Raw genomic sequence first — 24234 nt, 5'->3', positions numbered from 1 at the left:
TAAGATACCTCAGAAGACAACAAAATTACAGCAATGTTCATTGAGGAAAAAGTCATAAGAACATAAGATTTTCAGTTCACTTGCTTTTTCAAACCATCTTATCACCCTTAAGGAAATGAGAGAAGATATTGAACATTAACAAAAAATGTATATGCTTCTGTAAAGCCCCAGAACAGCCATAAAACAGACTTTAAGAAGCATATAGAACAGAGGCACTGCTTGTCTCCTTCACTCTAAGGTGGATTTCAAGTATTGAATCAGATGCACAAAGCATGAGTTCTCTGATGAGTGCTAAGAAACACACGAAAAATGCCAGCCCCGCATATACGCTTCCTCGAAAAATACACATTAAAAAAAGAGATTAGGTAAATAATGTTCATAATAGCTCAATACTAATCGGATCTAGAATAATCCTGAACATGTACGTACATAACTAGGGTCTTGAACAATGCTACCATGATTCACTTGAAGTTCAGTTATTAACTAGAAGCTTATTATAAAAACAACCTACAAAAATAGGCATTTTTCTATTATCTACAAGGTTTCTTAAAAGGCTAATTTCATACTTTGATGTTTGCTAACACAGTTACAGGACAGTTCCTACTTACACAGGCAAAATATAATGTACCTTTTTAAAACTATCAAGTACCATTTCCCCTTTTAACAACACAAAAAAAATTACAACCATGTTAGTTCTTAAACCACTCCAAAGCTGAAACTATTTCAGAGACCTGAGAGCAGTTTCTGAAGAAGCATATGAGCCTCAAAGTACATTAGACTAAATGATTTTGCTTACAGTGGTTTGAGAATAGAAAAATCAGAGAAAAGCCACAAAATATGGAATACAAAGTCTACATACATTATCAACTGTTACATTGTTAGTGTATTTTTTCTTTGCAATTCAGTCCAAATCCAGTTTAAATAGGAAATAATCAAACGACCCAATAACAAAAACATAAAATGAAAAACTTAACATTCAGTAGTTATAGAAATTCAGACAGATTAAGATTGGGACAATGTATCAGCTAGAAGTACATCATTGAGTATCAGATAAACTAAAAAAATCTGTCTTAAAAAAAGAATCAGGACTCATGCTGATGAAGTTACATTACTATTCTGTTTGTACACATGCATTTTACTGTTAATCCTTCTGAATACCATTCTATTGGATTCTTAGCTTTCTGGACTATTACAAGTCAGACATTTGTCTTGTAAATCTATTGTTCTCTTTTATACCTTCTATGTGCAAAGACGTTTCAAGAAAACATTCAGGTTACAGTAATTCTGTAGAATGTATTATCAATGCATGTGAAGCCTTACTCTAGTGAAGGCACACAAGAATCTTGCGAGAATTTAATTTTAAATCATAAAGTGTACAAACAGAAGTGTAAATACCTGCTATGGTACATCTGAACTTTTTAATAGGGTTTTATAATGAATACATTTAGTAAGTTATTCCAATTTAATCCATCTCTAAGTGTAAGTAAATACAATAATACAAAGTGAATTTCACTGTATACAAAAATATTCACAATGGACCTTTAAAATCCTTCTAACCTAGGTGTAACACTTTTTTTCACTTTTTTTTTTTTTAATATGCCAGTACAGTATCACATTTATGACTGTAGGTACACACAGAAATAAGAAGTATAGGTGCCATTCATAGGGTGCCGGCACACAGGCAACTTCATGTTACCTGATAAAACACAGTAATATGGGGAGTAACTCTTCCCAGTACTGCTGATATATATATAGTGATTGAGAGTGTTAAATCTATTTATGAGTATTAATTAATGTAAAGAGCAAAACAAAAAAAAAATGTATGGCAACATACATCTTGGTGAAAATGAAACATACAAACCAAAAGATCACTGTACGTTTTTATGTATGTATTTATATATATATATATAAACAAAACTACAGTAAAGCCTTTCTTCATTAAGACAGAAACAAGACAAAATGTTTACAACTTAACTTTTTAAAAAAATACCAAATGTTTTCATTTACATGAGGAATACTAAATTTGTCCTTTAAACCAAATTATTAGGACCTATTTTCTTTGTGCAAGGGTATCTTACCTATGCAACTCCTCTGAAAGAATAGAAGACCCAGCACACAACAAAGTTGAAAGAAGTTGTATATATAAATCCCACCTGAACTAAGACTGAAATCTCAGTTTCATTTTTTTTTGAAATTGTGCTTTGGAAGTTATAAAATGCAACAACCTAACAGTATTGGACATGCTTTCTTGGGGTGACAGGGTAGGGAATCTGTACTGGCACAGAAATTCCACATCTACATGCACCATAGTCTAAATACACAAAAATGAAAGCTATATTAATAAAGCATGTCAAGGGTAAAACAGTTGCCCTAAATTCCAGATTAACAATTTTTAGTATAGCTTGCTCAACTCCAACAGAAGTAAAAAACTCTGGAAATGCATCCATCATTCAGCTCAATGGTTACCTTCCATTAGTAACTATTGGCAAATTTCACAAGTATTAATTTATGATAAAAGGGAAAAATCCAGCTCAACAAGAGCAACTTCAGTTACTTTCGTTAAATCTGTACTTTTATGTTCTGACGTTTTTTCAATTAAGAACAACAGTTGCTATTTTTATGCCATTCCAGAATTATTTCTATCATTCCATTTCTGACGGCAGAAAGTGGCATTAACTATTGCCAACTTTATTTCAGCTGTCATGTTTCACCGTCCTATTTAAGCCTTTGACTCCCCTTCTCAACATCCATTACTGCTTTTTTAGAATATGAACCCAAGACAATATCCCACTTAACACTCAGTAGACAAGTGCATTTTATATCAGATTTTGTTTTCTCCGGAAGGGATCAGTGACACAGAAGCCTAGCATGGAAAAACTGACATTCAAATAATGCAAAATTATAGAAATATTTTTACTTAGGAGCAAGTTACAGTTTATGTGATTTCTAATATACTTTGCTCTGTTTAACTTCTGCAAATGAACTTCCATGAATAAATGCCATAAGCAAATCTGGAAACTACATTTGAGGGTAGACATAAGAAATGGAAGTTAGGCAGACAGACAAATCTGCTGGGTTTCTGTTTGAATGTGGATGTGGTGGGAAATTCTAAAACCGGAAAAGACTACTGCGGCAAAAATAGGTAGTTTTGTTTTGATCTCCCCTTATTGTCAAATATAAGGAATCGTGAGCAGCTCAAATTACCAATCCTCAAAATTGTACATCATATAATGTGATATACATTATATACATCATATATGTATTTTAAAGCTCTCAGCAGTACACCAAAGAAAACGTTATTTATCGTGCTACTCTGTAGCTACCTAGACATTTGATGCACGCAAGACTCCAGAAACATGACATAAAAAAACATTTTAGCATGTCAACAACCAGAAAAGAACCAACCCTTGTGTTGTACATTTGTTTACTAGTCTTCAGAAAATGACTTTACTGTCAGAGAGGGGAGGGAATGAAAAAGCAGGGTGGTGGGGAAAAAAACAACCATAAATCTTATTGAAGATAACACCTAAATTTAGCTAGAAGACAGAAAAGTGACTGGCCACATTTTAGAAAATAACAAGCAAAGTCTATCTACATTTCCTGAATTTGAGTAAAACTCACTGAAACAAAAAGAATCTACTAGTGCAAGGATGGCAGCTGTATGTACACATTCCCTACACAGACATAATCCCCACATGACATATGAAGGACTAAATGCTGCAGTCCTCACACAACTAGATTTTTTTTATTTTAGAATACAAATGATAAATACAAACAAATTTCGTATGATCTTTTAAGATTACAAGAGAGCAGACATCAGTCTGACTTACTGCTTACTAAGAAATGTCTTGATTGCACTTCATAAAAATTACAAACATTAATACCATCTAAAATTAAAAAGAAGGCATGCCAACTGCAGAAAAGAATGACACGAATACTCCCTCCCAAGCCCAGAGTTACCTGTCATTACTTACCTGACTTCATTTCAGATGCTAAAAGAAGAAAGTAATTCAGTACGTTCTGCAGGACCATTTGAACGCAGACATTAATGGTGTAAATAATCCCAGATCTAGAGCACTTTTAGTAATTCAGTAACAGTAAACTTAAAGAACACAAAACAAATGCTCACCTTCTTTAACGATGGCGATACTCTCTCTCTCTGTCTCGTTCTCTGTCGCGATCTCTGTCGCGATCACGATGCCTCTCTCTTTCCCGACTTCTTTCCCGATAATAGTCATCATGGCGATCTCTACTACGTGATTTGTGGCGTCTACTTTTTTCTCGTGACCTACTGTGGTCCCTCTCCCTGGATCGTTCACGTCTTCTAAAAGAAATTACTTCATTAATTTTTTTCTTCAAAGCACAAGCCACTCACATGCCAATTCTGTATTCTGTTGACTAGTTAGAATTGGATCAAAAAAGTATATGAGAGAAATATCTCCTCAGATGTGAGAGAAATAACTCTTCGCTGCGATGCAGAGATGTTTTTGCGTATAACATGGAAGATATGGAAGGTGGTGATGACTAAGACCAGTTACAAATAGGTGTAATCTGCTTCATAATCAAGGAAAAGTCAGAAAGTACATTTTCAAAATGGAGGACAGCTGAGATCAGCTGGGGGAACGTACTGTGCCTCAAATGATTAAATGATTCCTACAACATGGCTGCTAATTGGGGTACTGAAAGTATGATCCAAAACCAGCTGTCTCTGTTTTTATCATTCAAAGTGAACTACGCTACTGCTACAGCATCCAAATGAAATAGAGGCTTGGTGTTTGTCTTAACTCGGAAAAGGCTGTTAAGCTGTACTAAGTACAAGTCCATACATTTCAAATCTACTTGCTCTAAAATTTTTAGATTGCATGATAAAGAATAACAGAAAAAATCATTCTGGCCAACCTTTTTCTCCCAACTCAAGCACACTTCTTCTGTGATAAGTGTGGAGAAAGTTTGCTCTAAGCAAAATGAAAACTGGCAACAAGTACCCTCTACATCAACTTTCAATAGCAAATTATTATCAAAATTATATACTGGACAACTTAACTGATAAAGCAAAAATCAATTTTGAAGTTTACACGCTGCAATACTACCATGTAGAAAAGGATACTAATTAAAAACTAAGAGTTAAAAAACTAGTCAGAACAATTTTAAAAACAGGATTAATTAAAAGGCAGATTATTTAAGTTCAGAATCCATACTTGGTTCTTTAACACATTTCTTGTGCAGATGAGCAAATCACTAAGCTTCCCACATGACTTAGTTTCCTTCTCCTCTGTGAACTAGTCTTGCCCTACACCTTCCCCTTCACAAAGGCAGATGGAAGAGGAAAGTTTTACCTGGATCCAGAACCATAAGACTTGGACTCAATCCCATGAAGGCAGTCTTGAAGAGAGCTAATAAGAACTTTACAACGATCATCAGCAGATACTTTGGACTGTTTAATTAAGGAAATTGCAGTTACCAGGGTCTCTATAGCACTTCCATAGTCCCCTGAAAACAATATAAAATCACTATGAGAAAATTATACCAACTACAACAAAAAATTGTAGCTGTAGTAACATTACCATTCAGGATGTCTTCTCTTCAATAACCATCCAGATCATTTACTGTAGGACTAAGCATTAAAATACTGTCCAGATCAGTACTCAGAAAGCATTCTCAGACATCAGCTGGAGTACAGTACAAAACCAGCCTAAGATTGTTGCACAGAACTTCAGCCTCCTGAAAGCCACATCAGAAAGATGCGGCTTCAAGGCTGCAGGCTTCCTAAAAGAAAAACTATAAACTCTTTTTAGCTAGGTAGAATAGAAAGCATATTAATAAAGCTTTACTAACCAGCACTGGCATCTGATACAGCTCTTGAAATGGCACTGCTTGAGATCGCCCTATTTCTATTCATGATTTCTTCAAATTCTGCTTCACTTAGAGGTGTCCTTGCAGCATCCATTTCTCTGAAAGTAATAAAACTACTATTTAAAAGATTAAGAAAACGTTAAGGAGTTATCATTGCAGTTTTAACAATCCAAGTTCACAACTTTAAGCAGTGACAAACAGAAAAGAAAGCAGGATCTGGGTTTGGTTTGTGTTAAGGACCATGTTACAGTACAAAATCCTGAAAGCTTAAAAAAGGGAAAAAAAAATTATTCTTGTTCATCCCATCTATTTTGAAGATTCAGCAGCACTTGAAACTGTGCTTTACAAATATTTATCATTTTCATAAAATCCTTCAAGGTATGTGAGCAGATATTACCCCAATTGAATGGATGTAGAAATACATGTATATGGACAACGCAACTTTGAGCAAAACTAGGAATCTTCTTATGAAAATGACAGAACTGTATGATACCATTTTCCAGATTCTTAAGTAAGGCCAGAGTACTATAACTTATGAAAAGCAACTATAGGCTGTCATTTTTAAAACAATATATTATCCAAATGACACTTCAACATTTTACAGCTAATTCTAGTATTTATTTCTGGTCAAGTTCAAGGTACTTCAAATATATCTACAAATTGGTCACTGTAATGAAAAAGCAATAAACAAGAATCCTTGTACTCATTACACTTTAATTATTAGCTATCTATAAATGGATTACAAAGTAAGAGAAGTTAACCTACACAAAATTGTTCTCAGAAGTTTTGCAGCATCCTATTAGCCAGTCTCTGAACGATACAGAAAATCTGAAGAAACGTGTTAAGAGATAAAAGTTGAGACTGTTAAACTGCCCCCACTGCTTGATATTTCTAAAATAGTGTTAGTTCTTCCGGTAGAAAGAAAATGCAGAATAATAAGCAATGCTATCCTCTTAAGTGCAAGAAGTGGAACAAGATCCTATAGCCAGTTTAGCATAAGAGGAAATGTCTAAAAATTCATACCTCCCTGAGTTTTGAGTATTATTTTTCGTGTGCCTCCCATAGAATGGAATATGTAATTTTTCTCTTATGGGCATGTTATTTCCAGTGAAACGCCTATGATATATAATTAATGACAATTTAAATAGTTATGGATGATAGTTTTAACATTACTAATGAAAATACTGGACAGTAAGTTATTCTGTCCTATCCCCACTCCTTCCCTCCCCAGCCATGCTATCAACTGCAGACAACTTAGATATTGTCCATCAAAAAAAAAAAAAAACAACCACCTTATCTTTATTATATTTCAGGCAATTAAGCCAAATGCTTGAATTTCTACAGTTTCTGTAATAACATAATATGTACGAATGCTTGTGTTTTTTTTTTAAACTTTGTGCTCATATGTAAAACAAAGAATCAAAGCAAAGTGCCTGTGCAGAGAACATTTTAGGTAAGGGAAGTCTCTCTCAATAGCAGTAAAATCACAAGTGAAAAATCCACATGTAACTACGCAGAAGGTATCTTTCTTACAATTTATCCCAAGATGATCTAAGCAATACAAATATGGTGAAAATTAAGAAACAGCAGTCAGACATAGATGCTTGAAAGCACAGATGAAAAAGACGTTTCAAATGATGTGAAACACTTGACAAGTCAAGTCAGAGAGACTCAGAAACCCTGTCCAAGATAGGATTAACCACAGAAAAGGCCACTGCTACAAACACAGCAAGATTGTACCAAATTACCAGAAGGGGCTTAACAGGAAAGGAAGATAAAAGTCTTGCAGTAAATTCCCACCTGTTTTTTGAGACAAAGACTAACTTTGAATTGAATCCTTAAGGAAAGAGACAAGCAGAGCTACTAAAAGATGAAAATGGTATAGCACCATACTCAACAAATGCACATATTCAAGGAGGAGAACTCCAAAGTATTCTAAGATGACAGCTTGCAAAGCAAGATGGCAAAGGAACAAGTGAGAATTTTGAGTTAAGACAGAAGCACAACCACAAGCTACTGATACGAAGTGATATAATAAGTTAACACGTAGTACACATGGAATAATGACACTGCCAAATACAAACAGTGAAGACAAAGAGTTCAAAGCTGAAAATGGAAAGTAAGATTACTAGTGTTGCATTTTAGGATTTTCTTACTGCTACAAACATATTTCTTAGAGTTATTTCACTGAGAAGTGAACAGGGCAAATCTGAAGACTGATTAGATCCCTTCCGTTTTTTTTTTCTTACTTTTAACTAACATTTGCTTTAAAAAGAAAGATCAAACGTGTCCTACAAGGCATAAAATCTGCTACAAAGCACATTAAAACAAAAGCACTCACCTTCCAGGTGGCCCATAGTCACCTCTGTCATACGGTGGAGGTCGGCCATACGGATCTGTTGGAGGTGGGCCACGGCTGTCTGAAGTAGGTATGCCACTATTGGCAGGTGGGGGGAAGAAAGCTGGATTCACGTGTGGTGCAGGCGGTGGAGCACCTGGAGGTGGCCCAGGGAGATGTGGAGGAGGAGCGAGAGTCAGGGGCGGCCCAAGAGGCCCAGGTGGACGAGGGGGAAATGGACCCGGAGGTGGAGGTGGACCCTGCTGAGGTGGTGGCGGACCTGGTGGTGGCCCGTAGCCTGGAACTGGTGGTGGAGGGCCTGGAGGAAGGGGCCCGAGCGGGGGCTGACCAAAAGGCTGTCCTGGAAACAGAACTGGTGGTGGTGGACGGTCACCACGATTAGGAGGTCCAGCTAAAGGAGGTGGGAGGACCTGACCAGGAGGTGGAGGGCCTGGTGGGCCTGGTGGACCAGGAGGACCTAACGGTGGACGTGGGGGAGTTTGTCCAGCTAAAAAAAAGAAAAAAAAGAAAAAAGTTAATATAAAGAAATAAGAGTTAGTGAAATAACTTTTTGTTCTCAAACAGAAAACCCTCACTGAACAATTTGCAACTTGTGCAAGACATGCATACCTTGCACTTTGGGGTCCAGTAGCTTAGTAAATTTATAATAATTACTTCATTATGAACATCTAAAGAGAATGTTAATAACATGAAAACAGACCAAAAAAATCATGTAACCAGTTGCTATTGCTACCAAAAAAAAAATCTTACAAAAAATACAAAAAATATTGCACCCTACTTACACCTACAGCTTGCCTTTCATATGGGGCATAAGATATAATGTTTATTAAAAATATGTGAAAAGCTATATTGGAGAACATTTACTACATTCCTACATTTACCGTACCTACTTTCAGGTCCTCATTAGTGTTTTTTCAACCTATGTCCCTTCGACTGCTAGTAGGAAATCCACTACAGAATGATGTCTATTAAAAAACAGTGAAGGTGAAATGAGAACTTCACTGTAATGCAAGCCTGATGTTTGGCATTCTAAGTGCCTGCTAACTGACCTGTCACTGGGCACAAATCAAAGCTAAATTCTTGTCTTGTGCGAATTTATAATGTAATGAAGAACACTGTTACTATCCAGTCTGCAACACACGTATTCTCACCCCATATAGCAAACCAGAAAATCCGAACTACACCAGAGTAAACAGAAGCCTACTCTGTAACATGATTTACCTTGATCTTTTTCATACTTGTAAAAGATATGTACATTGACACACTATAAAGAATGTCTCTAAAAACACTTGCTAGCTAATTTAGGAAGCACAACTCCGTGCTTCAACAAAGGAGTAGGGTAGACACCTACAATCCAGCAGTGAACAATCATTATAGCATATTAAGTGAATTGCCTTGATTTTTGTAATTCCCAAATAACTACACTGCTTTAATAGAAGGAAACAGAAATGAAACCAAAACCCCACATATTAATTATTTTACCTGGGAAAGGTGGTGGTGGCCCTCCTGGCCCTGCTGGTCCAGGGAATCTGTCTCCACCTGGAATGGCACCAGGAAAACGGCCTCGCCCTCTGTTACTAGGTGGGAATGCTGCTCGCGAGCTTCCTCCTGGAGGCCCAGCTTTACCTTCCCCTGACATCTGGCCAGACTGTGTGGCTGCAATGGAAAAGCAAAAGTGTAATTATGTAAGTCAAAATAGGTTAAAGCTTTCCAATTCTCAGCCCAAAGTTTTATGTAGCACTGAAGCAAAACTTCATGAGCACCACCTTGTTCCTCTGTACCCAAGAAAATAAGGGGCCAGGGTGGAGAGGGAAAAAGTGCTTTGCTAAAATATGGCAGTGTTCCAGTATCCCCATACGAATGGAACAGCAACTGGGGAGACTGGCAGTCCTTGCTTTAATGCAGCCCAAGGCCACACACTGGACTAGAAACCACAAGACAAGGTGCTGTAGGAAAGCACAACACAGAATCTCTTCTCCACCCGATCACAGCGCAACTTATCCAGACACGAGAACTTAGTCTCATCTGCCTACGAATGTCAAATTTCTAAATACTCTCATTTTTTTTTTTTTTTGTTTGCTTTCAGTTAAATTCACAAGAAGGAATTCAGAAACCTTCTCCAATGGTAAGACAAAAGTTTTACAAAGCTGCAATCTTCTTCCAGTAAGTGCCATCTCCTGCTACAACCACAGACCTTCAATATATTGATTTTTTTAGAGGATCTTTTTTTAACAAAGCTGGAAATTCATTTACATAAGTATTTTATAGCTATTTTAAGCTGCGCAGAAATTACCAAATGCTGAAAAAAATGCAGTACAGCTTTTGGAATAAAATTCTATTTTTCCAAGACAGCACACAAGAAAGACTTACTTTTCCTTGACTGCATTTCAAACTGACTCAAAAATTGTTTATTACATGGAGTTACAACTGGATTCTGCCCATGCAATTCTCTTTTAGGCAGCAAGTCCATCAGCTTTTTGGAGGATGCTTCTGATCCCACACCCACAAGGGCAAACCTGAAAGGAAGAAAAAAGGTTACACTGCATTTTTTCCATTCCTTGGATATCCTAAAGCCTCATGAAAAAAAAGTTTAACAGAGTAAGCAAAAGGACACCTGAAAACCAAATACAGAAACTCTTTCACAGATCTTAGCCCAGTTTTAAAGACAGATAAAGTAACTCATTCTAAGACATATATGAAGAACCACAGTGCAAGTACAACACGTGGCAAAATATATAACAAAGGCAGTTTTCTGGTAGAGTATCAACACACTATATATGAATGAATATGATCAAGTTATTATCACGAATTCACTGCGTTCTCATTACTACTGCCATTAGTACTAAGGAGAGACAAAGGCAGTCATGCATGGAAGATCAGACTGCCAGTGAAAAATCAGCTCAAGCACTCACTTTTAACAGTTAATAGAAAATCAAGTATTTCAAAATGACTCAGTAATGGGGATAAGGGGAAACTGTATTTACATTATGAAGAACAACATTATCACTACCACACTAACTGAAACTTAGGAAAAGAGTCTTCATGAACATCACCAATAAAATGTAACTTACTAAACAGTAAGACACATAATACTGCCATAAAATGTACATCTGGAATTTAAATCATTAGTATTAAATTATAAACCCAACCATCACTGGATATCAATAAACAAAGGTAATCAGTTTACATACTGACAGTTATGAAAAATCAGAACTCTTCCCGATGCCCATCCTCCCCCAACATCAGTTCATTTAAAGAAAAAGGAAGTGACAAGTTCTTACCCTTTAGACTGGCCATTAGCACGATTTTCAAAAAATTTTATCTCCAAAATATCATTTACCCCCAATGAATGAACTGCTTCAGTTAAGTCTTCATCTGTTGTCCACTGAAAAATATATTTTAAACATTCAGTTACGAAAACTTATCTATAACACCGTGTAAAGGACAACCAAGTTTTACATGTTTTTATTTTTTTTTGTGCAAGCTGTCAAGAGGAATACCTTATTCAGGTTGCCAATATTTTCTGACTCTTACAGAGCAGTCATTGACATTTTAAAATTCTCATAGTTTTAGAAGTGCACACTTCCTCATATGCTACGTTGCCCCAGTCCCACCACACAGCGTACCAGCTACAGTACGCCAAAAAACATTTATATCTGACTAACTTTGCTGAAAGCACTTTTTCAAGAGTATCAGGCTTAAACTGAACTATTTTCAACCCAAACGATCCTATGATTGATTCTATTTTAATAACTGTTACATTTTTGGACATCCGGTCCATTTTTTTCCCCCATCAATTCCATCTCCAAACATAAAGTCCATTTTTAACACCCTATTATTAAACTGGTGCTCTTTAAGACAGCTTTGATTAGTGAGAGCCTAGATACTACTTGCACAGAAGTAGCAAGATTTACAAATAAAAGATGGAAAAACCAGCACAAAACCTATGGTTAGTAACAACTGTTTTCACTTCAACCTACTTGCTCTAATTTCCTGTTAGTTACTACGTAATATTCAACAATTTCACGGGTATTCAAGGATGTATAACAAATTAAAACACATTAATACTCATAGTTTTCTTCCTACTTCTGTAACTCCATCACCTCTTTAAATTCGGTATGGAAACTGCAAAGCAGGCTTTCAAGATTCTCAACTACTTATCTGACCTCCCTCAAATCAAGGCTTCTTTTAAAACTTTAATAAATTACTTTGCTGAGATCTAAACACAAACGAAACAAATACACTATATGCTCAAATGCGCTTGTGGTAACTCCATTTGTGAAGGCAAACAATGAGTAATAGGTACAAATAACAGTACATTGGCCTATCTACTTCAGAAATCATGACATTTGACTTGGATGAGTTCGGCTGATTCTGTTCATGTGCTTTAGAGCAGTACAACTGTTAAGACAATTACTCCCTTACTTAACTATTAGCTTCTGAAATTAGGATGCTGTAAAATTAATGAAGAACACCGAAGTATCCACAAAGCATTCTTTTTCAAGCTTATCACTAGTAAAAATTTCATCGGAAGGGAAAAAAAAAACAAATGAAAATTTTGCATGTGTGGACTTTGGCAGAACCGGATTTCAGGTAAAGAGAGACAATCTCCAGTTAATTTAGCTACTGACCAGCTACTTGCACTCTGATTAAGTGCAATTGATTTTAAAATACTTTAATGCTGACAAAAGTAATTGTCTTAAGGGCAACTGCAGTTCAGTGAGTTACTGTTACTCCCGAGACTGCAGAAATAAGCCTCAAGGCAAACGTGAAAACAGCTTTGTTGCAAGAGTCACTGATCTGGAAAAAGTAAGTGGAAAAAGGCAAAAAGTATTTTCAAGACAATCCCAGAGAATCTTAGTTTCTTTTAAAACTAAAAACTTTAGAAAGGGATTACTTAAAAACAGGTTTGTTTGGTAGCCGTAAAGCATCTCCAAGCATAAGATATTTGATGGTTTAAGCTTGTTCTCTTTCATTCAGTTCTCTGAAAAGATGGTGGTACCACAAATATCCCTTCAGAGCACTTAGAACAGCAGAGAAAACTTTAAAGGTGATATTTACTGAAAATTTAACCCATTTTTAGACATCAAGACAGCTCCAGGCAGACTCACTAAATTGCAGGTAAAAAAAGAAAAAAACACTTTCTTCGCTGCACTTTTAATATTTCATACAACAATTCTTAAATGAAAAAAATATTTACAAAGAATTACGTTCACAATTTTCAAATTGCTGGCTTCACCCGAATAGTAATAAGGTACTTACCCAAGTCAGATTTCCAATGTACAAGGCAATTCTCTTTCCAGTATACGTATAGACAACATTTGGTGCAGCTCCTTTACCTACGTCATCTCCAACTGATGGTGGGAGAGAATCCATATAATCACGATCTTCTGGGGCATCTCCATTATTTGCAGACGGAGAAATTACATCATCGTACAAATCAATCTGATCATGTCCACCATATTCAGCTTCCTAAAACACAAAAAGCACCTAATTATCTTTAACATTCTTAAAACTTAATCTAAACAAAATACTCTGACAACATTCCACAGACAGTTAGTTTGACCCAACACCTTTACATTATCATCCACATCCATTTTCATCCCCATGAAAATATACCAAATTCTTATGACTTCTAATGGATTCTAAACCACCAACAACCAAAAAAAAACCAACAAATACCACCTCCAACTAGTATTTGGCACCACAATGCTTTCAAACCTGTAATATAAACAGAAAACCCAAAAGACACAAGCCCTGCTCCCAGAATTACAGACATCAGCAAGTAAAAGCAATATGCAAAGTTCCACCAATATTTTTTTTATCACAACATTTGGTAGAATGAACAGACCAAGCTTCAAGAGGACCAAACTGATAAACCCTGTATTTCAGATTTCTACTTCACTCCTAACTTCATTTTTATCTCCTCATTCACAGAGAGGCCAGAAAGGGCCAGAATTCTATTTTATTTCATTAAATTTAATAAACCCTCGGGTTTGCGCGTATTAAACATTTATTTATTCACAGGCTACAGAGGGACTATTCTACAGCATCAAGGCTGCCTCCGGAACATTTTGGTTGAGAAAATTATCATGGGGTTTTGGAGTGAATCGCTCCCTTCTCCCTTGAGTCGGTACAGTTTACAGCATGGTTCTGTCCAAGTGAACTAGACTCCTTCCAGAGGGAATGGAAATGTGAGTTTCTTTCCAAAAGCTCCACGTCCTGTGCTCGGCAACTGCATACTACCTGCTAAATGCAAACATACGGGTCAAAATCAACCAGCGGTCCCCTCAGATATATTGAACTGTAAGCATGGAAGGAATATTTGGTCCAAAAGACCAGACTAAATTTAGCCTGAGACAGACCATGAAAACAGCGCATTAGGAAGGTGGAGGGCCCTGAGCACCAAGTACCTCAGTCTGCTGATGCACTACTAGCAAGGCATACTGCTTTTTACTATAGAGGCAGCTGTACTCTCATCACAGAAGATGGACAAGTAAGAGAAGAGTAAAAGAGAATCTTCTTAACAAAAATATGCAAAACAATTTTAAAACAATCAGCGTAAACTTTATCAGTGGGACTGCTTAATTCCAAACAGGAATGAATAGGTGTTGTAGATTTGCATTAAGGAATTATTTTTCAAAGACTTCTCGTGATACTTTCCATTTGTCATCTTATACAATGTCATTCACCATGCTCATCATATACTGCAGCAAGTCCAGAGGAGGGCCACGAGGATGCTCAGCGGGCTGGAGCACCTCTCCTATGGAGACAGGCTGAGGGAGCTGGGGTTGTTCAGCCTGGAGAAGAGAAGGCTCCAGGGAGACCTTACAGCGGCCTTCCAGTACCCAAAGAGGGCCTGCAGGAAAGCTGGGGAGGGACTCTTTTTCAGGGGGTGTAGTGATAGGACAAGGGGAATGGCTTTAAACTAAAAAAGGGTAGGTTTAGATTAGATAAAAGGAAGAAATTCTTTACTATGAGGGTGGTGAGGCACTGGCACAGGTTTAGCAGTGTTTAATGTTAGCCTTCAAAGCTTATACAGTGACTTTTGAAAGTTGTTTTGCCATACGCAAAGGTTGTGCTTCAAACGGCTGCAGAGAGCTCCTGGACTCTTCCAGGCTGATCCAGAACAGAAACTGCTTCACCGAGTTTTGGTATTGGAGATATTTCAGGGGCTGCTATCTTGTGAATGTGCATCTGGAAACCCACATAACCATCTTAGATAGAATAGCTCCAGATACGGTGATTGGAGAGAATCAACTCGGATTTCACAGAAAACAGGCTGCAAAGCCAGCAATCTTGGTTGAAAACCTCCTATATTCACGATCATCATCACATGATCAGCTCTCTTGAAGGCATACAAACATTCATTATCAACTGCTACTCTTGCCAAGAGGATATCACTACAATAAACAAAACCAGATATGCAAAGTTTTGGTATCATCAGTCAAGTAGTTTTGATCCTCAGTAAACTGCACGGGCCCGACATACCCTGAACTTCAACAGAAAATTCATGTCTTTTAAGGTAAGTTTATTATGGCCACATTAAGTAAGAGTTTCGTATTTTCACTGAGTCTGCCCCAGCCCTCTGTCAGTTTGATTCCTCCTATCATCACAATTAATGAAAGGAGGTTCAAAGAACCGCCTGGGACAGGCTGGAACACGGTATCTGACGGGGAGATTACGGCTGATGTCACAAGGCAATTAAGGAAATCCTCTCCTGAACGTGGAGTAATTCTAGCCATTTGTGTGGGGGTGATGACTTCAGGGAAGTAGAATTTAGTCCTGGTAGACAGATCCAAACAAGCAGCCACCGGTCTTACGGCAGACGTACACCAACCTCTCTCTCTGAGGAGGCTGAGCTCAGCATTGCCGAAGTACCTACCAGAGCAGTCAGCAGTCCACAGCTCTGCTGCACCTCCTCAGCAGCAAGAAACTCCTCTGAAATGGATCAAGTTTCTATTACATAGGCTTTCGGGTCACCATCAAAGGAGAGAGAATTACCTGGGCACTGCGAGTTGAATGCAATCTTTTTTGTCAGGTTGTCTGACAGCATCAGTGCCCTGATTTAACTCAACAAAGACCCAGCAGCAAACCTGATGCTGCTCACTACAATCTCTCCTCGCATCACACTGGTTTTGCAGCCAGCCAGCATGGAATCCTCTCAGTTAGCAGCCAGTCAACAAGGCATGCGGTTAGATGATTAAGAGTGATCTGAGTCAGCAACTGCAGGTGTAGATAGAAGAGACACGAGATGGCTCAACGGCTGTTACACAAGATCCAAAAACCCCTTCCTCCTTCACAGGCAGACCATGGAAACTCACCCCTCACCCCAACAAACTCTTCTCTCCTAGATGCAGATGAGTAAGAAAGAATACAGGAAGCCTTGCCCAAATAGCTGAGGCTGGAGAAGTAAACGTGCCACCCATATCATGGGCTGGCTTTGACATCACCTGACTTCCGCAGTTGAGAGAAGAGCAAGCACGAGAAGAAATGATTTCTGCTCAGTTACAGCCATTCACAATCCTGCAGATAAACACGCTAAGAAACAGGCTGCTGTCTGAAACATCAGATCATTTGCTCTGCAAAACCAGGACTGAAATTCCCCGTTCAGTGCTACTCGAGTGGGACTGGGTGAACAAAAAGGTCACTGGAAAGATACACCATCAAAAACTCAGACTAGCTGTCACACTACCAGTTACTCAGCCCCTCCCCGGTATTTTACATTTTAATTACGCTTGCAGTGTTTTGCAATATTCAGAAATGAAAGACAAACACATGGAATGTCACGCTCATCCGCAGAAGGGACAAATTAAGCGTTAATTCTTTTTGAAACTTAGCAGCCATGCTCTGAGTTGCAGCAGAGAACTGGTCTCTCTCTCCCTTTACCCAAGGCTGTTTTGGAAAATGCTGCTTTATTTTTTGGGGGTATCATTCCTCTGAACAGTACATGCATCTCTGAGATTTGCTTCTTCCCTCTGTTCAATTTGAGTCAAACGCTAAATTACATCCCCAAGGCGACAGAAGTGACAAGGTTTCATGAAAATAATCACCATTATTTTCTGAAAAAAGCACTCAGTTAATAAAAAGCAAGTTATCCACCTTCTCCATTACTACTTTTTCCAATTCAAAATTATAATGCACGTAGTCAAAAACTCTAAATACACGTTAGCAACCTCATTTTAAAAAACCGTGGTAGTCCTAAAAAAAAAAATCACAAGGAATAGGCAGAAATGCTTCTGGTTCTGATTAGCGCCTGAACGCAGAAACTGGAAGTCTAACAGAACAGCAGGCCCTTGGTGTTTCGGAAAGAAGACACTGTCTGTGGCAGGAACATCTACGATGGGGACAAGTTTGTTGGGCCATACGATTCCCATTTAGTCTACGGACCCAACCACTCTCAGCTTTTATTATGTATTAGACAAAATAGTCTTTTCTTTTGCTGTTCTAGACAACGAGGCAAGAGAGTAACATGTTCCTAGGGCTCTGCAGCCACAGAGGCTTTCAGCCTCTCAGCTGCTTACTCCATCTAAACAGCTTTTATTAGCCAGCTACAAAATACAAAGTCAAAACTCTTTCGTTTCTAATTTGTTAGTATTTAATTATCAAACTAGAACTCTTCAAGGCATGTTTAGATAAATCCACAATGCGACTGTACTTCTCAGAGTATAAACAAAGCAAGCCTTTTTCTTCCACAGCAAGAGATCTTTCTGATCAAGCAGATGATGTAACAGTAAAACAGAGATATATGCTGCTTAAGCTGGCAGTAAATAACGTGTGTTTTTAAAATAGTTTAATTATGTGTGTATCCACATGTATTCCTGGGAAAAAGCCTGGGAAAAGCAAAGCTGATCAGAGCATCAGGGATGCTCACTATCTCAGTATTGTGCTCCAAAACTCCGCACTTTTGAGCACAAAAACACACCCTAACGTTTGCCAAAGCACCCCTAATCTTTCTGAGGTCTTCTGCCATCAAGAAGGTGCCAGCTTCGGCCATTTGTGCGCCAGTAACGCAGCTCTCATGTGCAGCACGGATGTGTACCGTGTCTGGTGAGATGGTCAAAGTGAAAGGTGCCGTGCAATTCCTGTTCCTCATGGGTCACCAGCTACGCGTGCAGGGAGTCCTGCATTTCTGAAGCTTGCCTCAGCACAAGATCCTACACTGAATATGAAGGACTGCCGGATGGAGAAGCCAGCTTAAAGAAGAAAATAAAAAATGAGTCCACTAAATTATCCAAAAAAGGAAATACAATTTGAAAAAAAGTGAAACGCAATTGGTGGGAGCCAAACAGAGTAAAGCTGTAAGCACAAGGACAAGATGATGATGAACAATAAGTTAATGAAAGGGTAAGAGGCACCCAGACACACAGTTCTGATGAGCTCCAGATGGGACGGAAAGAAGAGCCCTCACTGAACAGCTCTGACTTCAAGTCATGTCAGCCAGCTCTTTGCAACCTACGGTTGGTTGCAAGCCAGTCCTCAGCTTTCATTCAGTTCAGCCAGCTTGTAACCTCGTGGCCTGTGGTCTTTATTTCACCCTTCTAACCTGTGGTTCATTTAGTGCTAATCGAGTGGAACATCTTCCCGCCTCCCGGACAAAGGCATTAAAAATATCCCTGAGGAGCCCCAAGGACGAGCACCTCGAGGCCCAGAACGGGACAGAGCAACGAAGGGAAGCTCATCAAGCCACAAACCCTAAAAGATCTCCTTACTACAGACCCCACCAAAAGTTTTGTCCTGGCTTTGTTATACATACAGTTCTACTGTCCACAGAAGACCAAAGAACTGACGAATTATATTTTCAGTCCCTGTTACAGACAAAACTTGTGGAAAGGGTCGCTGCAGCCCAACTCAAATGACTACTAAGTGAACCACAGAATTCAAGAACAACAGTTGATTGTTTTACATATCAAGCAAACTTTCCTGACAAACACGGCATCCCATACGATGCCTGCTACCCAAGTTACCATCAAGTCGCCATCGTTTTCTCCCTACAGCATTTGTCAACTGCCATCTTCACCCCTGCACAGCTATGCTGAACCACGTCTTCCGTGTCATCAATTTAAGCTGTCAGCTTCAAATCAGAAGCCATGAACAGAAGTTTCAAGAGGGCCTATCACGACGACTTCAGAATTAAAGGTAGTAACACCGTAGGCGGTAACAACCGGCTTTTGTTCGTACTTTTCAGAAGGAAATGGGGAAGTGCAGAGGTGTCAATCTCCCCCGGTACAACTTTCTATTTTAATGTAATACAGTTCAACCGAGCGGGTCGTGAGACAACACCGTCTCAAAAATCAAACTCGGAAAAGAATAAGCAGCAAGTTTTCACAAAAATGAAATAAAAGAGCCAAGCTGAGAAAAAATGGGCACTAGTCCCTTCTCACTTCTCACCCCTACGTTCTACTCTGCACGACTCACGAACCAAGGAAGCATCTGCTTGCAGAAATGCAGCCCCAGCAGGGTAGCAACTGGGGTGAACACGGTGAAAAGAGCAAAAGGAACCCCTCACAGCAGGAAGAAGCTAAACTACCACAAGACTGTCCTCATTTATGCCATCAGCCTTCAGGTGATATCAAAACCAACCAGCACCGAGTAGACCAGGACCGAGGTACACAGAGAATCCCCACCAGTTTTGCTCTGCAGTATGCGTGTGCACTACGCTTACAGCCATAAACTGTTCTACTTCGAGGGCTTCCGTATACATGAACAAAACACTACTGGATTCAAATTAGTTTTTCAGGAAAACCTGATTCGTTATCAGTATTTCACCTGGAACTGACCAAAACAAAGCCAAAATTAATACAGAAGCTGATGGGACTTACTCTTATGCTAAATGGCATTTGTGCTAAGGTTCACCCCCACTTAAATTCCTATAACGGGTCTTCAGCTACAAGGGAGAAACTTTCACATGTAGACAAGGAGCACATCGGTCCTCTCTTATCCTCTGCTCACCTGGCATGGCATTCCTTTACGGTATGCCTTTAGGAGATTACTCATCTTCTGAATTAATTTATCGATAAATACTGAAAGAAATAAAGTTTCCTAAGATAGTTTTAAGTTGTTAGCACGACTAACTTTGAATTCCATAACCTATTATCTGTCTCCCAGTTCTCTGCAGGGCGGGCAGGCATTGTGCACCACTCGGTAAGCCCGGTAAACCCGTGAAAGCGGACTTGTGCGCGGTTGCTGGCGTTCTAGGTCAGGAACAATGCAATCTGGGGCGACACAACCTCGGGAAGGGCAAGATTCACAAGCAGGCCAGATGGCACGCCAAACCAACGTGAACAGCGGATTTCGGTGGGAAAGAGGAGGGGTCAAAAAAGAACTGGAAAAGTCGGCGACTTGTAACCCACGGAAGTTCTGCGCGGGTTCCTCATCAAAACAAATCTCCTCTTACGGAGAGCTGCGTCTTTTTTTTTTTTTAAGTAAAGAATAATGAGAGTGAAAAAAAATATAAATAAATAAAGCAGAGGGCAGTTTCTTTCCCCTGCGCCGCTGAATAAAGCTGCAACTCGCTGGGCCTCCCCCGCAGCGAGCGGCCGGGAAGCTGCTGCTTTCGCTCCGTCTGCGAACAATGGCAGCAGCAGCGCTGCCCCGCCGCCACCGCCGGGCGGGAGCCGCGCTGCCCGCCGCCACCGGGGGGCCCGGGGAACGGCACCGGGGAGGGGACGGGAGCGGAGAGGGAATGGGGGGGGGAGGGGAGGGGAGGGAAGGGAGGGAAAGGGGAGGGAGGGGAAGGGAAGGCGGGAGGGAAGGCGCTCGGGAAGGCGCTCGCTGGCGGCACCGCGGCCTCTCCCGCTCCGTGCCCACCGGGGAAGCTGCCGCCGGCGGCCGGGCCCGCTCCGCCGCCCCCTTCCCTTCCCTTCCCTTCCCTTCCCCACCGGGCCCCGCTCCCCCAGTCCCGTCCCGTCCCGTCCGGTGCCGCCCCCGCCCCCCTCCCGGTGCGGGCCCGCCGGAACAATGGCGGCGGGGAGGCCCGGCCGGGCCCTAGCGCCGCGCTGGGGGCCCTGCAGGCGGCGAAGGCTGGGCCGTGAGGGGCCGCGCGGGGCCGTTCCGTGCGGCGCGGCGCGGCCCGTACCTGGTTGAACTCCTCGCCCACATCGGCGTAGATGTCGATGTGGTCCACGCCGTCCGCCATGATCCCGCCCGGCCGCGCCTCGGGGCCGCCGCCAGCCGCGCCCGGCTCCGCCGCCGCCGCCGCCGGGAGGGGGAGGGGCCGCGGCGTCACTTCCGCGCCACGGCCGCCCGCTTCCGCCCCCCGCCCTCTCCGTGGCGGGGGTCGCTGCCTCCCCCCCCCCCCTCCCCCCCCGCCCGCCACCCGGCGCCATGTTGGGCCGCGGGCTGAGGCGCGAGGCCCGCCCCGTGTCCGCCGTGAGGCGGCGGTTGGGGTGTGGGGGGCTGCGTTAAGCCCCAGGTGATACCAAAGCCAGGGAGCAGCCCCTCACGTGTAATCCACAACGCACTTAATGTGCTACGCAGTAGATAACGTTCTGTGTTGTACGTTACGTTGCATATCCAAAAAAGAACAACAACAAAAAAAAACCACACACCCGCCTTCTCTACCTTCTGACCTGACAAAATAGCTTGGTTTTTTTTTCAAACTGAATGAAAATAATGTGAAGAGATCACTGGAAGGAATAAAAACGTTGAGTGGTGTTTACAAGTTGATTCATAGAATCATAGAACCATGGAATCATAGAATGGCTCCAGTTGGAAGGGCCCTTAAAGCCCACCCAGTTCCACCCCACTGCCCTGGGCAGGGACACCTCCCACCAGACCCAGTTGCCCAAAGCCCCATCCAGCCTGGCCTTGAGCACCTCCAGGGATGGGGCATCCACAACCTCTCTGGGCAGCCTATGCCAGGGCCTCACCAAATTCAAATTTAAAATTTCCTTTTCAATGGCTGGGAGTGGTTCCCAGTTCCTGGATCAGCATCTATGTCCCATACTGTCCTGGTTTCACACTGGGTCCAGGAGCCATGTGCATACTGCCTCTGTCTACCTCACTGCCCTCACAGTGTAGTTTTCATTGAAAGGAAAGATGAATGGACCAAAAAAGAGATGAAAACTCAGAAAACCACAACAAGGGATATGCTGTGGAGCACACTGGCCAACAGTCCAAGTCCTTGGGCATGGGGGTTCTTAGGTTTTTCCAGGAGTTCCTATCCATTTTGTGGCATATTAAAATTTACCAGGTGGTAAATATCTGGTGTTAATAGTTCTGGAAGCCAGAAACCCAGCAGCTGGAGTTTGTTCTCAGCTACACTGGGCTTTCCAGGTTGGAGGAACTAACAGCTGCCTTACTCTTTGGCAAAGATCAGAATATCACCTGAAGATTTGCTAAGGTGCTTTCAGACACCGTTAAAGTATTGAGATTTAAATGAGTTCACATTTGCTTAATGATGAACTGGTTTAGTGACTAGTATTTTACCAGAACAACACGAAGCACCTTGACACAACACTGCTATCCATCTGGCCATGCTGAACAAAATCACTAAAGTCAGGAAAAATGAACCCTTCCTATCCAACAATCTGACAAATTCATGGGAGATGGTAGGTTGTGGATGTTTTATATGCATCTGGATGCCTTAAGAAAGTTGCGTGTAAATCCTAATGATGTTTAAAGGGGCAAGGAAATTAAATACAAATGAGAAAGTCATTATACTCACCTCATAAACCACCTCAGGGATCACCACTAGCATTTGAAGAACCCCTCCAGGGGGCTTTGAAGAGGTGGGAAAGGACACTGCCTCTTTGCTCTGTGAGATAATGAAGGGTGATCAGCGAAGCCCTTGGACCTCTGCCTGTGTTTTGTTTCTCTGCTCACGAGACTTTTCCACTTTGGAGCCTTTCTAAATAAATTCAGCTATTTATTGCACACGGGCATTAACAGAATATAGTATGATCATTTTTGTTCTTGTATACATACCATTAAGCAAATTCTGTAAACAGTGTAAGAGACTAAATATTATGCAAGCTGTTCTATTTACTTTCTGCTGTGTTTTAATTCTTTTCATGAGTAGACTCAATAAATATGTCTTCAACTTTCTTGTGGTCACCAATAACTTCTTTATGAATTACTCTTTTAATGGAGCGACTTAAGAGTTGATCCACTCTAGTGAAAATGTTCGTACTTTGTATTTTGTACACAGCAAAATCATTTAGACCATATGTTGCCTTCTCCCCGTAACATTCAGAGGCTGAGGCAGAGCATGGGCTGAAACAGAAGTGTGGTCGTGAGAGAGTTGTCGGTGGTACGGGAGGAGTTTCATAGGGGACAGCAAGTTACAAAGTGATTGCACGCCTTCCAAACCCATTGCCCAGCATGAGAGCGTGTGATGGCAGATGAGCTGGTGTCTTCCATCAGTTCTTCTTTCATACCACACTGTCTTTCATCTGACAGCAACAGCTGGAGCTTTCTTCGTAACAAAAGAAGGAGGAAAAAGGGGCACTGGCAGCTCTACATAAGAAAGTGGCCTACGCTTTAAGTCTGTGTTTCTCATGGATCCCCAGGAGCCTATTTATTTGTCTACTGCTCCTTTGGTCTCTTGTGCTGTAATGATGTAAATTCAAGCATAATCCTGATTTTAAACATAAAAGCAGCAGCTGGTGCTTCTGAGAACTTCACTACGCATGCCTTGCTAGCCCACAGACCTCTCTGTGCTTTCCTCTCCACAGCCCTTCAGAGCCTTTCTAGTAGGATGTAAACTGCCACAAGACAATGGAGAGGAGGAGGTTTTCCCCACCTACTTTTATTGTATGCAATTATTTCAAAATACATTTAAATACACTACTTTAGGTAAGAGTGGCAGAACTAGTTAGAATAGAATAGCAATTTTTAAAAGTAATCTGCTTTTGCTAACATCAACACAGCAAAAATCTATTTTTATATTTAAAAAAAAAAAAAGTTAGAAATTTCCCTGAGGAATCAAGACTGAGAGTGGTATGGGAATTTTCAAGCAGACTGTTCCTGCAGTAACGTTACAGACAACAAAGTGAAAAGTTAGATAATTCAATAAAATG

At 40.6% G+C, this 24234-nt stretch overlaps 1 protein-coding gene across 4 annotated transcripts in view; it reads right to left on the bottom strand.

Annotated features, from left to right (window-relative positions):
• CPSF6 (cleavage and polyadenylation specific factor 6) overlaps window positions 1-21448 on the bottom strand; it is a 28381-nt gene extending 6933 nt beyond the window's left edge. The window contains exons 1-10 of one of the 4 annotated variants that reach the window (XM_083820064.1): window positions 21291-21448; window positions 13475-13684; window positions 11494-11597; window positions 10583-10728; window positions 9695-9868; window positions 8195-8699; window positions 6877-6969; window positions 5836-5951; window positions 5337-5490; window positions 4130-4324 (exon numbers count right to left, since the gene is read on the bottom strand). In XM_083820064.1, the coding sequence (XP_083676190.1) occupies window positions 4135-4324; window positions 5337-5490; window positions 5836-5951; window positions 6877-6969; window positions 8195-8699; window positions 9695-9868; window positions 10583-10728; window positions 11494-11597; window positions 13475-13684; window positions 21291-21350 (1752 nt within the window). In that variant the 5' untranslated portion in view covers window positions 21351-21448 and the 3' untranslated portion in view covers window positions 4130-4134. The remainder of the gene's footprint in view (window positions 1-4129; window positions 4325-5336; window positions 5491-5835; window positions 5952-6876; window positions 6970-8194; window positions 8700-9694; window positions 9869-10582; window positions 10729-11493; window positions 11598-13474; window positions 13685-21290) is intronic. The other 3 variants (XM_083820065.1, XM_083820066.1, XM_083820067.1) reach the window with 3 other exon arrangements.
• Window positions 21449-24234: the final 2786 nt, after the last annotated feature.

The sequence above is a fragment of the Anser anser genome (assembly GCF_964211835.1).
Source record: "Anser anser genome assembly, chromosome: 1".
Classification (NCBI taxonomy): Eukaryota; Metazoa; Chordata; class Aves; order Anseriformes; family Anatidae; genus Anser; species Anser anser.
This window is presented reverse-complemented; position numbering and strand designations above follow the sequence as displayed.